General features: G+C 47.3%; 1 protein-coding gene, 1 long non-coding RNA gene and 1 pseudogene across 6 annotated transcripts in view; 1 reads left to right on the top strand and 2 right to left on the bottom strand.

Moving 5' to 3' along the window:
* LOC140685172 (uncharacterized) overlaps positions 1 to 13,461 on the bottom strand; it is a 655,070-nt pseudogene that overhangs the window by 516,887 nt on the left and 124,722 nt on the right.
* LOC115491912 (C-type lectin domain family 2 member E) overlaps positions 7,959 to 13,461 on the top strand; it is a 10,964-nt gene continuing 5,461 nt past the window's right edge. Inside the window, exons 1-7 of one of the 4 annotated variants that reach the window (XM_030260366.4) lie at positions 7,959 to 8,093; positions 10,835 to 10,934; positions 11,387 to 11,443; positions 11,821 to 11,919; positions 12,014 to 12,189; positions 12,308 to 12,411; positions 12,800 to 13,072. In XM_030260366.4, the coding sequence (XP_030116226.1) occupies positions 11,407 to 11,443; positions 11,821 to 11,919; positions 12,014 to 12,189; positions 12,308 to 12,411; positions 12,800 to 12,953 (570 nt within the window). In that variant the 5' untranslated portion in view covers positions 7,959 to 8,093; positions 10,835 to 10,934; positions 11,387 to 11,406 and the 3' untranslated portion in view covers positions 12,954 to 13,072. Of the gene's footprint in view, positions 8,094 to 10,834; positions 11,015 to 11,386; positions 11,444 to 11,820; positions 11,920 to 12,013; positions 12,190 to 12,307; positions 12,412 to 12,799; positions 13,073 to 13,461 lie in introns of those variants that run through there. The other 3 variants (XM_030260364.4, XM_041713417.2, XM_030260367.4) reach the window with 3 other exon arrangements.
* LOC140685189 (uncharacterized) overlaps positions 9,733 to 13,461 on the bottom strand; it is a 27,260-nt gene continuing 23,531 nt past the window's right edge. The window contains exons 3-4 of one of the 2 annotated variants that reach the window (XR_012058470.1): positions 12,280 to 12,475; positions 9,733 to 10,238 (exon numbers count right to left, since the gene is read on the bottom strand). This is a non-coding gene — a long non-coding RNA (uncharacterized lncRNA). The remainder of the gene's footprint in view (positions 10,239 to 12,279; positions 12,476 to 13,461) is intronic. The other variant, XR_012058469.1, reaches the window with a different exon arrangement.

The following is a 13,461-nucleotide window of genomic DNA, read 5'->3' as shown; positions in this document are numbered from 1 at the left end:
GGGATGGAGGTTTTGGGTCAACAGGTAAACCTCAGGTAATGTTTATGTTACCATTGTGGGTAACAAACCAACTAAACCCATTAGTTTTCAGCATCCTGTTGAAGCATCTTCTGACAACAGAAGTTATATTGTTGGACCCAGGTGCAGATGTCACTATTATTCCCTCATTTGCATGGCCTGCAACATGGCCTTTGAGTACCCTAGGAACACCCATTCTGGGGCTGGGAGGTGCTCAAACGATGCAAATCAGTAAATCACTCTTGACAGTGTGGGTTGATGAAGATACACATGCCTGTGCCCAGGTGAGACCTTATGTGATGAATACCACAATCTGGCTGCTTGGATGAGATGCACTGAGCCAGATGGGTTTCTGTCTCACCAATGAAGGTTTTTAGCAGCAGCCATTGCAGGGCAGCCAATCCTGAAATTAAAATGGTTAACAGAAAAGCCAATTTGGGTTGATCAATGGCTGCTGTCTAAACAAAATTAACATTTTTCTAAACAAAATTAACGTGGTCAAGGACCATGTTAATGAATTGATTGATGAGAAATTGGGGGCATATCATACCTTCTACGAGCCCCTGGAACACATCCATTTTTAAAATCTTTGAAAAATCAGGAAAAATTAGGTTTTTACATGACCTTCGAGCTATAAATTCTGTGATGCAGGATATGGGACTCCTGCAACCTGGCTTACCCTCACCATCAATGTTACCTGTCAACTGGCAGCTGTTAATTATTGATCTAAAAGATTGTCTTTTCACAATCCCCCTGCACGAGGATGACAGTGGGAAGTTTGCCTTCTCAGTTGCATCCAGTAACAAAGCAGAGGCAGCGAAAAGGATGGATTGCATTGCTACAAGGGATGCGAAATTCTCTCACGATATGCCAACTGTATGTTTGTTGCCTGGGCGTTAGCCTGACTAAGAAAACAATACTCACAGTATCTTACCTATCATTATATGGATGATATTCTTGTTGCAGGAGAACACCTGGATACAGCAACTTTGTTACCTGTCTTATAGCAGCAACTGCAGGAGACAGGCCTTCAAATTGCCCCTGAAAAAATTCAACAACAGGTCCCATGGAAATATTTGGGTATGCTTATCATTGTGGGGCCCACATTCAGCCCCAGAAATTAACTATTTGTACAGAGATTTGGACTTTGGCAGACATTCAAAAGTTAATTGGGGACATACAGTGGATTTGTAACATCTGTAGTATTACTAATGAAGACCTTGAACCCCTAAGGCCATTACTAAAAGGGGGACATCAGGCTAATTTGCCATATTAATTGAAGGAAAAACAACAGAAAGCTCTGACTCAAATTGCTACTAAATTGGGTAATTTTTTGCAGAACATCGGTCTCCTAACCATCGAATGATGCCATTGTGCATAGCTGTGCTGAATAGAGAAAAGCACATAATGGCTATCCTAATGCAGTGGGATAGCCAGGCTAAACAGCCACTGAAAATTTTGGAATGGGTGTTTTTACCATTTAATCTGAACAAAACCTCAAGAATGGAGGCTATAGCAAAAGTTGTAATCAAGGCACAGAAGAGGACACTGGAAATTGCAGGAATGGAACCCCAAAATATTCTTCTCCCATTAACAAAAGACTATTTACAATGGATATTGCAGAATTCAGACACCTTCCAATGGGCATTGTTAAACTTTCCAGGTATTATTAGTACTCATTTTGCCCCTCATAAGCCTTTTTCTTTGCATCAACAGGTGGATGAACTACCTTGGTTATCAAAGCAACCTGTGGAAGGCCTCATACTTTTTACTGATGCCAGTTGAAAAACTTCTAAAGCAGGTCTTACTTGGCAGGACAGAGGCAAATGGCTCAGTGAAATCCTTGAGGGACCAGGAGATTCTTTGCAGGTTCTTGAGCTACATGGTGTCATCAGAATGTTTGAAAAAGTGCCAAATAATCCTGTTAACATTGTTTCTGATTTTCTTTATGTACTAGATGTTGTCAAGCTCATGGAGCAAGCATTACTGAAGGAAATCCAAAACTGGTGGTTGTGGCAACTCTTTTTGCAACCATGGCAGTTAATTAATTCTCACAAACAGGATTATTTCATTACCAATATTTGGAATCACTCTGGATTAGAGGGAGGCCTGGCCTTAGGTAACAAGGAGGCTGACCAATTGGTAACACAACTTCAGGCCTCTGCTTCGCCCAACATTGATAAATTTGGCCAAGCCAGGAGGTCTTGTGAGTTTTTTCATTAAAGTGCAAAAGTTTTACACAAACAATTCAGAATATCACTGCAGGGTGCTGAGGGAATTGACACAACTTGATCACAATGCCAGGGTATGATTGGTGGATTGGGTCCTGGAGTCAACTCCTGTGGTTTAGGGCCCTTAGCTGTGGCAAACTGATGTAACCATCTACACATCTTTTGGTCACTTTAAATGCATTCATGTGACCATAAACACCTTTTCTGTCATGGTTTGGGCCACTCCTATGACAAGTGAAGGGTCTCACTTTGTCATTTGACACTGGAGAGGCTGCTTTGCTGTTATGGGCTTGCCTCAGGAAATCAAAACAGACAATGGGTCAGGATATATAGCCTGGTGAATCCAGAATTTCTTAGCTTCTTGGGGAGTGAAGCATAGCACAGATATTCCAGGTAACTCCACTGGTCAAGCAATCATCGAAAGGACACATCAGATCCTGAAAGGACCACTTGATAAACAAAAAATGGGGGAGGATAGGATGAATCCACAGGACAGAGTGTTATTTTATGAATCCTCTGTGGTTAGTAGGTAATCACAATGAGCCACCAGCATCAACACATTACTCAGGTTTGCAGCAGGATACAGAATTGGTACAGCATTGGCCAAAAGTTTGTTTTAAAAATCCTGTGACAGGGTTATGGGAAGGACCTGCAGAATTACTCTTGGGGAAGGGGTTATGTTTGTGTCATTACAGACAAAGGACCCTGATAGACAACAGCAAAGTGGGTTCATCCCTGCCTTGAAAAGGATACTCTGATCCCTAATACCACTAATGAACCTACAACCAGCTTCATCTGAAAACATCCATTACCCTCAGAACTGTAAATACTTTTGCTAACCTTGGGTGAGATTAGAAGGTGTGGGGTGTGAAGCAGACAGGTGGTGTGAGCTTGGGCAAGGAAGCTTTGCAAGGTGGGAGGTGTGCAGACATCAGCACAACCAAAAATCCAATACCTGGGTGGTGTTATCCCAAGTGACAGGAAGAACAGTTAATTCCCCTGAAACTGCTCAAGAAGCACTGAGCTTGTTTGAAAATCAAGAGCTATTGGGGCAGGCTATTCAGCGGTATTATAGCAAATGCCGGAAGCTTTAGCAATAAGATCAAGGATATTGAGTGTGGTAAGAAAATATTTATCCCTGGTCTTGGGGAGTTAGACCTAATCAGTGGGAACAAACAAAGAGAAGGGGGTAAGAAAGGAACCAGAGAAGGAATAGGATAAGGGCTCAAAGAACAAGAGGCAGAGTTAGTTCAGATTTTGTCCCTGATCTTACAGGGGAAGGGTTTTTTACCAATGGGCAAGATGAAGAAGAGTCTTTAATTAGAAATGCAGATTTTTGGGAGTCTTTTTCTGTTATCTGTAATATGTAGCAACATCTGTAGCGCAGAATAAATTAGCCTGCCAGGATGGCATCAGCAGGATATGTGGCTAACTTGAGCCAGTGCTACTGGGGTAGATTTCTTTTGTTTAACCTTAGCCAGATCCCTTCTGCACATGTCTAATTGGTATCCCAGTAAGTAATTTTACCGGTTTTGCAAAGTGGGTAGGAACTAGAGGAAAGCCATACATGGAAGCAAATAGATCAAGCGCAGAGAATCATTGGTGTGACATCACCAGAGGTGGTATAAAACTGGACGTATGCTAAAGGTTGGGAATTAGGCCTAACGGTGAAGTCTTCCAAGCAGCTATGATAACACAATCACTGAATTGAAAGCGGACTAGAACCCCAAGAACTAGACCTGTTAGGATCAGTTGCTGGGAATTATTTTTGTGCTTGTTTTTTAATTGCTTTCTAGACCCAAAACCAACTAATGTACTAGTCCCGTGTCCCAAAATAATAGAGTCATCCTTAATCCCAGTTCTCCATGGTATCAGAACATGACCAAATATTGCCACAATTGGTCTTATCCTGGAAGTGGTAGTGTAAATGCGACTGTAAGAAAGCTTCCACCACGTGTCTTTTTAATCTCTGGGGATAGGGCAGGGCCTGCAATTCCAAGTAATCCCTTTGGTGGACCTTGTTACTTAGGAAAATTAGCCATCTTTGGTCCTAGCATGCGAGAAATCTGAATCAGACTATTTGGAGAGCAGGACATAGCAAAAGAACTAAAAGAGCAAAAACAAGCTTAGGATCTAATTGTTACGATCGTGTAGAATTTTGGAGCACTCCAGCACAAATCATGGCATCATTCCTTACTCAGGTGTTGTGGCTGCTCAGGCTTAGACTACAGTGAATAATCGGGGATGCTGGACAGCTAAACAACTGAACACAACCTATTCTAAATCAAATGCTCACTGATGTAGATAGTATTAGTCATGGCACGCTGCAAAATAGAGCTGCTGTAGATTTTTTGTTGTTAGCACATGGGCACAGGCATGAGGAGTTTGAAGGAATGTGTTGTATGAATGTCGATGACCATTCTGCATCTAGTCACAGGAAACTCAAACAACTACAAGATAACATGAAGAAATTGACTGAATGACTGGGGGTTGGAAGAATTATTTGAGGGATGGAGGATAACTGGATGGTTGAAAGATATTGTAAAGGGAACTTTGTTAGTATTAGTAGTCATTATTTTATTGTTTTGTGTTATTCCATGCATAATTAAGTTAGTGACCCTTAGTAGACAATACAGTAAAAGGGTCTGGCTGGTGCAAGAAGAAGAAGGGGGAATTGTAGCAATGTATCTGAACAACTTAGGCCTCAGTGTGCACCAGCTGCACCACTTATAACTGTTCTTATCAGAATTTTCTCAGGGCACTGTGGAATTCATCAAGGTTACTAAGACATAAACTGTGCTAAAATAAGAATGAAGAAGCTGAGAATTCAAATATCTGGATCACAAGAGCAAGATAACAGAGGACTGTGAAACACCAGGGCTGTAACCAATCACAGATGCTGAGAAATGGAGGCAGAAAATGAGTAAGCAAGACAAAGGCACCCATCAAGCAGTGTGTACTTAGTAGTTTGTAGAATCTATAAAAATGTATGTAGTATAAACAATAAAAGGCTTCTGCTTGATAAAATTGGTCAATTGTTCAGGGGTCCTGTATTTCCTGCAATATTTATTGGGGTCCCATGTTTGGTGGATGGGAAGTGCTCCCTTTCTCCAAAACAGCCTTTGGTCAATCAGAGAGCACCAAGGTGATGACTTCCAAGTGTTCAGGCAGACACACTGTACACAGAGTTTTCAAAGATACTTAACCAATCAGAACTTAGTTTAATTCTGACTCATCAGATGCCAAGGAGACACGCAAAGCCCAGAGCCACCCCAAAATTTCCAGCCAATCATAACTTTTCTCGCCGATGATTCCCCAGGTGCCAGGCAGATCCGCAGCACCCAGTGCTCACCACCCAGACTTCATCTGCTTCCCCACCTCGCCCCTACTGCGCCCCGAGAGCGGAATTTGGGGAGGGGGGAGGTGGGGGGCGCCCAGACCGCCCCCCCTGAACAGCTGAGTGTGGGTGGGAGCCCCACGGGGCCGGTCCTGCCCGGGCACGGCCGATGCCGCCCGCCCACGCTCCGCACTAATCCGGACCGGTGCTCCTGGTGTCGCGCGGGGCGGGCTCGCTGTGGGGACCACTCTGGGCACAGAGCGGCTGCTTTGGGACTGTTGGCACCGCCTGGTGCTGGGGATGGGGCGTGTGGGGGCAGCTGGGGCTGTACTGGTGGCACTGGTGGTGCTGGGAGCCCCGCGTGTAATGAACAAAATTCCCAATTCCCCCGGGGTTGCTGGGCGGACAGGGCCTTCCTGGTTCCCACGGCAACACTGGGGCAGTGGCTACTTCTAGTTCAGTACTGATACTGAAATGTTAATTAGCTAAATGCTCTGTTTGTTTTCTCTAAACCACCTGGGGATTACCTCCCCCCCCACCATTTTAGGACTAAGATGCAAATAGAGGAACCTATGGAATCATGGGAGCGGGTTTTGGGGATAAAGACACCTCTAAATGGAAAACTAAACACAGTAGAGGGGGCTGGACAAGTGCGCTGGCTGAGGAAAAGGGAAACACATCTCTGATCGATGTTTGACCTGTCACCATCAAGACTAGACTAGAGAGGGCTGTAGGAAGCAGGAACAAAGAGGCCAGATCTTCCTGGTGTTACCACAAGGGAAAGAGAGGGGACAGTTGCTGCTGGGCTTCAGCAACAGACTGTGCACACCTCTTCACCCTTCGGCTACCTGGAAAAAGCTACAACAGTGGGGGCAAGCTCCCTGTCGAGCCCCCTGCCCAGCTGATCTTTTTAATAAAGAGTTGAACATTAATAAAGGCATAAGCCCTATTCGTTTCACCACAGAGGGGAAAGGAGAGGGGGAACTGGGAGAGGAGGGGAGGGCAGGATTTGGGACCTCAAATTTAGTGAAAGGGGGTATGGGACACTGAAAGTGAACAGGAGGGGGCTGGGACCCCAAAAAAAAACCAATCACAGGTAAGGGGGATTGAGGACTGAGGGGATGATGGGAAAGGGAAGAAGAGGTGCCAAAAGACAGGGCTGGGATCCCTTGATACTGAAATTGGCCGGAATAAACTTTCTAACACAATTTGAAGCATCAGAAAGCAGGCAATCTTTATCTGTGCAGGGCACAGAGGAAGATATTTCTTTATTCACTGTGTGTCTTGAGACTTTACAACAAGGCATTCATAGCATCACAATTATACATATGCATTAAAACATGTTTCTTATCTTAATACATAAAAATCACTTTCCTAGAACTATTTTGCATCCTCCTCCCAGAAGGCCTTGTATGATCCTGAAGGGTCAGCTAAAGGGGTCTTTGGTGGTCATATTCACTCAATGCTTCAATATAAAAGGTGACATTGCCTTGAACTTTTTCTGTGAGCATGTGCTGTTGCTTCTTTGTTACTGACTTGCAAAAAAAACATGACTTGCAAAAAAAACCCGCCCTGTAGTCCTTTCTATCTGTTTTCCCATTGGTTCCACTTATGTTTATCATCCTGTGTAAATACTTTAACGTTCTTTTATCTTATTTGCTAGTTAGTCTTTAAACTCTATTCTGCAACTTTAGGGCAACTGAGAATTTCTGTTCTCTGTGTTATTTATCAGTACCACCCCACAGCACAGCCCTGTTGCTTTGGGGTGTCAGCACCTAGTTGGCTTTGGGGATGAGGTGTGTCAGGGGAGCTGGGTGCTGTATTGGTGGCACTGGTGGTGCTGGGAGCCTGCCCATCCATGGAGTGAGCAAGGGGCATGGGAGGGGGAAAGAAGGGTAAAGAGAGCTTGAGACTCCCAGCTGAGCAGAAGGGGAGGTGAGATGCCCAGACTGAACAGGATGGGGCTGGGACTCCCAAAACCAAGCACAGGGGAGGTGGGTTGAGAACTCGGGGGACGATGGGAAAGGGAGAAAAGAGGGGGTTGGGATCCCTGAATAGAGAGGGAGGGGGATGGGACACACAAATTGAGTTTGGAGAGGTCAGTGGATTGGGGGGAGCGATGGAAAAGGAGGTGAAGAGGGAGGGAAAAGGTGAAGCTGGAAAGGAAGAAGGGCAGTTCCATGGGTGTCCACCCTTATCACTTAGGACTTAAGCCTTGGAGTGAATCCCTGGGCTCAGGGTGGGGGATGAGGATGCAGATGCACACTGAGGGGATTTCCCCCCCCCCTCCCCTCCGTTTATTCCCGGTGGGGTTTCCCCCAACCCATCAGCCAGTGCTATGGCGCCGTGGGGCAGAAGGAATGGGAAAAAAATTGGGAGGAAGAGGCGAGAGAGATAAGGAGGAGGAGCAGGAAGAGGAGGAGCATGAAAAGGAGCAGAAGGAGAAGCTGAGAGGGATACAGCCGTCCCCGTAGCCCCAAGAGCATTGCACCCCCTACATCCCTCAGGTGACTGGGGAGGGGGGAGTTTGACTCAAATATATTAGGGGGTATCTGGCAGGGATTTTTTTGGAGGGGTGTTTGGAGTTTGCAGATTCTGGAAATGCAAAGTATCTTTGCATTTCCCTGGCAGGTTTTCTTGGGGGATGGGGGTGTGTTTGAAACTTGCAGAACTCCAGACATGAGCCTCGAATGCCCCTTGTGGGGGGACATTTTGGGGGGGGGGGGGGGTGTCCATGTTGCGATTGCCCAGTGCTGGCGGGGCAGGACATCAGTTCTGGGAATCCCCGGGAGAACCAGGGGAGTGTAACATGGGACCCCCGGAGTGGGGAAGGTAGAGGGGGTGATAGCAGAGTTGGAGGACCCCCGGGAGCCTGGAGGGGTGGGGGAAAACAGAGATGAGGGAAGGTCAGGATGCCCGACCCTGAAAGGGGTAGCAGGGAGAGGGAGGAGCCCCAAGTGCCTGGGGTGAGGGGACCTCAAGAGGGCGACCCTGGGACAACCTGTGAGCTGAAGCAGAATCAAGGGAAAAGGAAACCCGGAACCCCCCAGAATCCCTAAGCTGGATTCCAAAGAGGGGAGATCATCAGGGTTTGTGGGGACCCCAGAATTCCAATGGAGGGAGACCATCTAGGGGGAACTCCTGGGAAGGGTTTTTTGGATTGATCCAGGGGGATGTGGGCAGCATGGAGTGACCATTATCCCCATTCAGTTCTCTTGCACCACTGGGAGTGAACTGGGGATAAAATGAAGCCTGGGAAGGAGAGAGGGGTGAGGGAAATGAATTTTACTAGGATGTGGTTGAATTCTTATTCTTTTGTGGTTTGACTGGATATAAATTCAAATAATTTCCCCCCACGCCAGCTCTGTCATGCCCATGGCAGTGCCAGGGGAGAGCCCTCTCTCTGCCCTGGTCCAAGCAAGAACCTTTCTTTGGGTGTTCTCTGCCCTGTCTGGAGCAGAAAGGCACTGTCCAGAGTAGCCTTGGTTGCATCAGGCACTCAGCCAGACTCAAACCATTACATGGGAATGTTAAACATAAAGCTTAAGCAAACAAGAGTTTCTGGAGAGTATTTTCCACCCCTTTGCCTTTCCTGGGAGCCATAGGGCAACATGCTAGGCACAACAGCCCAAACTGCTGGAGCACAGCCAAGTGCTCAGATTGTGACTGTGAACTCTTTGCCCTCATTCCCAGTGTGTGATGATACTTAATCAGCCTCAGGGATCTGTTTCCACTCTCTATGAGCTCATACTTACACAGCCCCAGGGATTTGGTTCAGTCTCCATTAGCTTGGCTGTGAGGGTAAGTTCTGGAAAAGCAGCTTATTTATGTAAAACTCAGGGCTGGTTGAGTTGGCACTGGGTGGAAAGATGCCACGGATGGGATGGAGCTGAACACCCAGATCGTACCCTCGTCTTTGAGGGGATAGAAATAACCAACTGATGAAATAAATGTAGCAAACTAAAGAGAGAGGGGAATAAAACCCCAAACTCATTACTTTACAACTGGTTTTATTGAAGCTTTTGCCACCATGGGGTTGGTTTGAGTGTCTGGATGTGTTTTTAAGGTGAGTTCTAGTTTTTGCTGCCTTGTAAGTGGTTTTCAGTGATTTTATTGGGTTTTTTCTTCTAGCCCGTTCTAGCTCTTGCAGCAGTGCCATTGCGATGTGTTAGTATTTGGGGGCCCTCACACCCCTTGATGCAACTTCATGTGAGCAAAGCCACCCTGAGAAGACACAGGTGTGTCCCTGCACTGCTGCAGGGGAGAGATCCCTGGCCCCAGCTCCACTTCTGCCCTCCCCAGCTCTGCTCCCTCTTGCCCCTTTGCAGGTATGGGGGAGGAGAGGAAAAACCTGCATCATTCTTCTGCTTCCAAGCCCAGAGAGAGTTTATTTTAACTCTTGTTCTGGAAGGGAGTTGGAGCCTTTCTGTGGAGCAGAGGCTGTGCCCAGGAGTGGGAAATGTCTCTGTACGGGAAGGCTGCTAGGTTCCATTACCCCTAGATCATCCATGGCACTTGTGGCCTGTGGGTGAAGGGGCCAGAGGTGTCCCTGGGAGAGGGTTTGTGAGCTGATGCCTCCCCACTCTGCAGAATTTCCTGAAGCAGCTGCTTTGATCCAAAACAGGTGTGTGAGTGGGTGGGACTCAAGAAATCTGAGAGAGAAGAAATGAGGGGAAAAGATTGGAGGGAGAGAAATTTCTGTGCCTCCATCTCCTTTTCCCACCTCTTCCTCCCCCACCAGTTTTTCACCCCAAAATGCCCCAAGCTGCAGCCTGGAGCAGGAGGAATTGGGTGGGGGGTTGGAGACAGTAACAAAACACCACATCAATTAAACCAAAATTCAAGCATCTGGAGGGGAAAAAAACATCCTCTTGGATGTCTTACCTTTGTAGACACAGGCAGGTGGTTCTCATATGGAAAATATTTACCTGGGAGAAGTACCAGGTGCAGGGGCTGGTAATAATTTAATTTACAATGATGACAAAAACATCTGCTGGGCATTGATGTGAGTGATTTACATAGTTGTAATAACTATAGAAACTCTTTTCAGTTGCCAGTCACTTGACAGCAGCATCCACAGGTATTTCCAGTCTGTGTCAGTCAACCATTGTTCTGTTTCCCTGATTTTTTTTTTTCCTTATAAATATTCAGCAGATTGTTCCTGTGGGACAAGCTTTGCTTTGCTGAGGAGAGCTGTGACTACCCAGGAGGATGGGAGGATTATCAGCTTTTTGTGTTTTTGTTTTAGGATCACAGGAGCATCCTAGTAAAGCCCTAGGAGGGAGCAGGACCTGGTTGGGCCCTGTGAGCTTGGAGTGTTGTCCAAGATCACTTCGTGGCAGGAGGAGGTGAGGGACACTCTTGTCCCTGGAGGGTGTCCCTGTCCCCTCTGTGGCGCCGGGAATGGCAGAAGTCCCTTGTGAAGAAGGTACAGAGGCACCATCCCCTGCTCCAGAAGCTTCACAAGCTGCCCTGCGCAGGGTGGGGTGCCCTGGGTGGCCTGGGTGGCCTGGAGTGGGGGCTGGGGCTGAAAATCCCTCTGGACTTGTGTAGGTCCTCGAGAAACACCATTTCAGGACACCCACAGCCAGCAGGAGTTGGCTGAGGTTGAAGCAGAGTTGAAAAAACCAAGCAAGTCCTGGTTTTTTGGAAGCTGAAATTATGTTTTCCTTCCTGCTGCAAACATAAACCTGGCAAAGGAACAACAGTGCCTGACTGTCCTAGGAGGAAAATATCTCAAATCAGGACTTTACCACTCCCCAGTTCTGAGTGTGAGCTGGAATTCACTTTGTTTGCACAGGTGGAGACTCAGCTGCTGTGATGGAGCTGCTGCAGCAGAGAGCAGAGGGAAGGACCAGTAAGCCCCAGTTTGGTTATGGGGATGTTGTTTCAAGATATGGCTCAGTGTGTTGGGGGAAGCTAAAATGGTCAAAGGCGTTGTGGGAGGGGGAGTAAGAACTGTCAGTGTTTGCAAGCTGAGGGTCTGGGGGATGGTGCTCATTTTGTGGTGGAAGGGGGCATAGAGGTGATGCAGGGAGGTTGGGCAGACTCAAAAATCCTTGGAAGCCAATGACAGCACTGGGATGCCCCCTAGACTGAGCTTGTGCCCGACTGGGAGCCTCCAATGTGTTTTGGGGCTGTGTTGGAAGATGTTGAAGTTACCCATAAGGGAAATGTGAGAGCTGGGAGAACAGAGGGTGCTCTTCATGCCCTTCCCACGTGTTTTGTCCCAAGATTTCAGCCTCAGATGCACCAATGACAGAAAGGTGACCATTGCGGTCACTGTGCTCGCTGTGGTGCTGCTTCTTACTGTCGCCATCCTCACACTGGCAGGTAAGTGGCTGAGGGTGCAGGAACCACCCAAAAGTCTCCTTCCTGGAGAAGCCCCCCCAGCATGAGTCACTTGCGCATGTTTGCTTGTTTTCAGCTAAGAAACACCCACCCTGCTCAGCTCCCACCCTGCCCAGCTGCCTGGAGAGTGGGATCGGCTTTGGGAACAAGTGCTTTTACTTTCTGGAGGAGGAAGTGGACTGGGAAGGGAGTCAGCACTCCTGCCTCTCCCGCCAAGCCCACCTGGCCACCATTGACACCAGGGAGGAGCTGGTAAGAGAAACAAACCCCTGAGGAGGTGGTGTGGAACAGCCTTTGAAGAGCAGATTAGGAAATTGCCTGAAGAGAATAGCATGGAGGTACCTGTGATCCTTGCTTTCCCCATTTCCAGCGTTTCCTCCTGCGCTATGGGAACTTCATGGAGTTCTGGGTTGGTCTCTGGAGGGAAGGTTCTGGACCTTGGAAATGGCTCAATGGCTCCCTCTTCAATGCCCTGTACGTCCCATCTTCTGAAGAACAAAACTATGACCTGGGCTGAGATGGGGCAGGGTAATGGATGCTGGAAGCAGAAGTACATATAGATCTGTTGAGGTGGGAGCAATCAAACACTACTTTCCCTAGTTGTGCCAAAGCATTCAGATACAACCCATGGATTTGTGGGATGCAGATGCTGATGAGGGCCTGGGGACATCCGTGGATGAATCCCCTGGGACCAAGAACATGAAAACCATTGAGGGAGGAGTGGAAGGTAGTTTGGGTTCTTCATGGGGACTTTGCTGGAAAGGTTGGTCTCTGCTCCTGCAGCACTCTTAATCTCTCTGGAAATGGGAATCCCTCCCATCCCAGCTGTGTCCCATGAGCTCTAACTTTATTGTTGATACAGGTTTGACATCCAGGGCAATGGCCACTGCGCCTACACGAACTCCCACAGGATCAGCAGTGACAGGTGCTCTGAGATGAAATTCTCCATCTGCAGCCACCTGCAGAGACACCCCAGTGAAGTCCAGAAGGATACAGAAATCCTGAATTCCACCTGAAACCTCCCTCTTAACAGAGATCCACCACCAGCTGGTGTTAACCCCACACAATGTGGTACTGAGTCTCTGTTGTTTGTATTTGTTTAAACTTTAGCTGGCAAACAACTTGCAGGTCGGGATGAGTCTGTTTGCTGAAACTCTGTCTGCTGAGATAAGTCCATTTGCTAAAGTGAAAACCAATGATTGTGCAAAAAAAAAAAAAAAAAAATCAATCAAAACCTGCACTCTGGAGCAGGTCGTAAAGAGGCAAACTGGGAGGAGTTTAAGGGGAGAAGTCTGTGGAGGACTGACCCCATGGAAGGGACCCCACCCTGGAGCAGGACAAGGACTCCTCTCTCTGTTGGGGAAACAGCAGTATGAAGTGACCATAACCCCCTCTTCCATTCTCCTTGCACCAGTGATGAGGAGGAAGGGGAGGGAGTTGGGGATAAAGTAAAGCCTGGGAAAGAGGGAGGGGTGGAGGAAAGGAGCTTTATTAGGATTATTTTTGCTTGTCATTTTCTGGGAC

This window comes from Taeniopygia guttata, chromosome 16, assembly GCF_048771995.1.
Source record: "Taeniopygia guttata chromosome 16, bTaeGut7.mat, whole genome shotgun sequence".
NCBI lineage: Eukaryota > Metazoa > Chordata > Aves > Passeriformes > Estrildidae > Taeniopygia > Taeniopygia guttata.
Note: the sequence above shows the minus strand (reverse complement) of the source record. Positions and strands in the feature narration are given on the sequence as shown.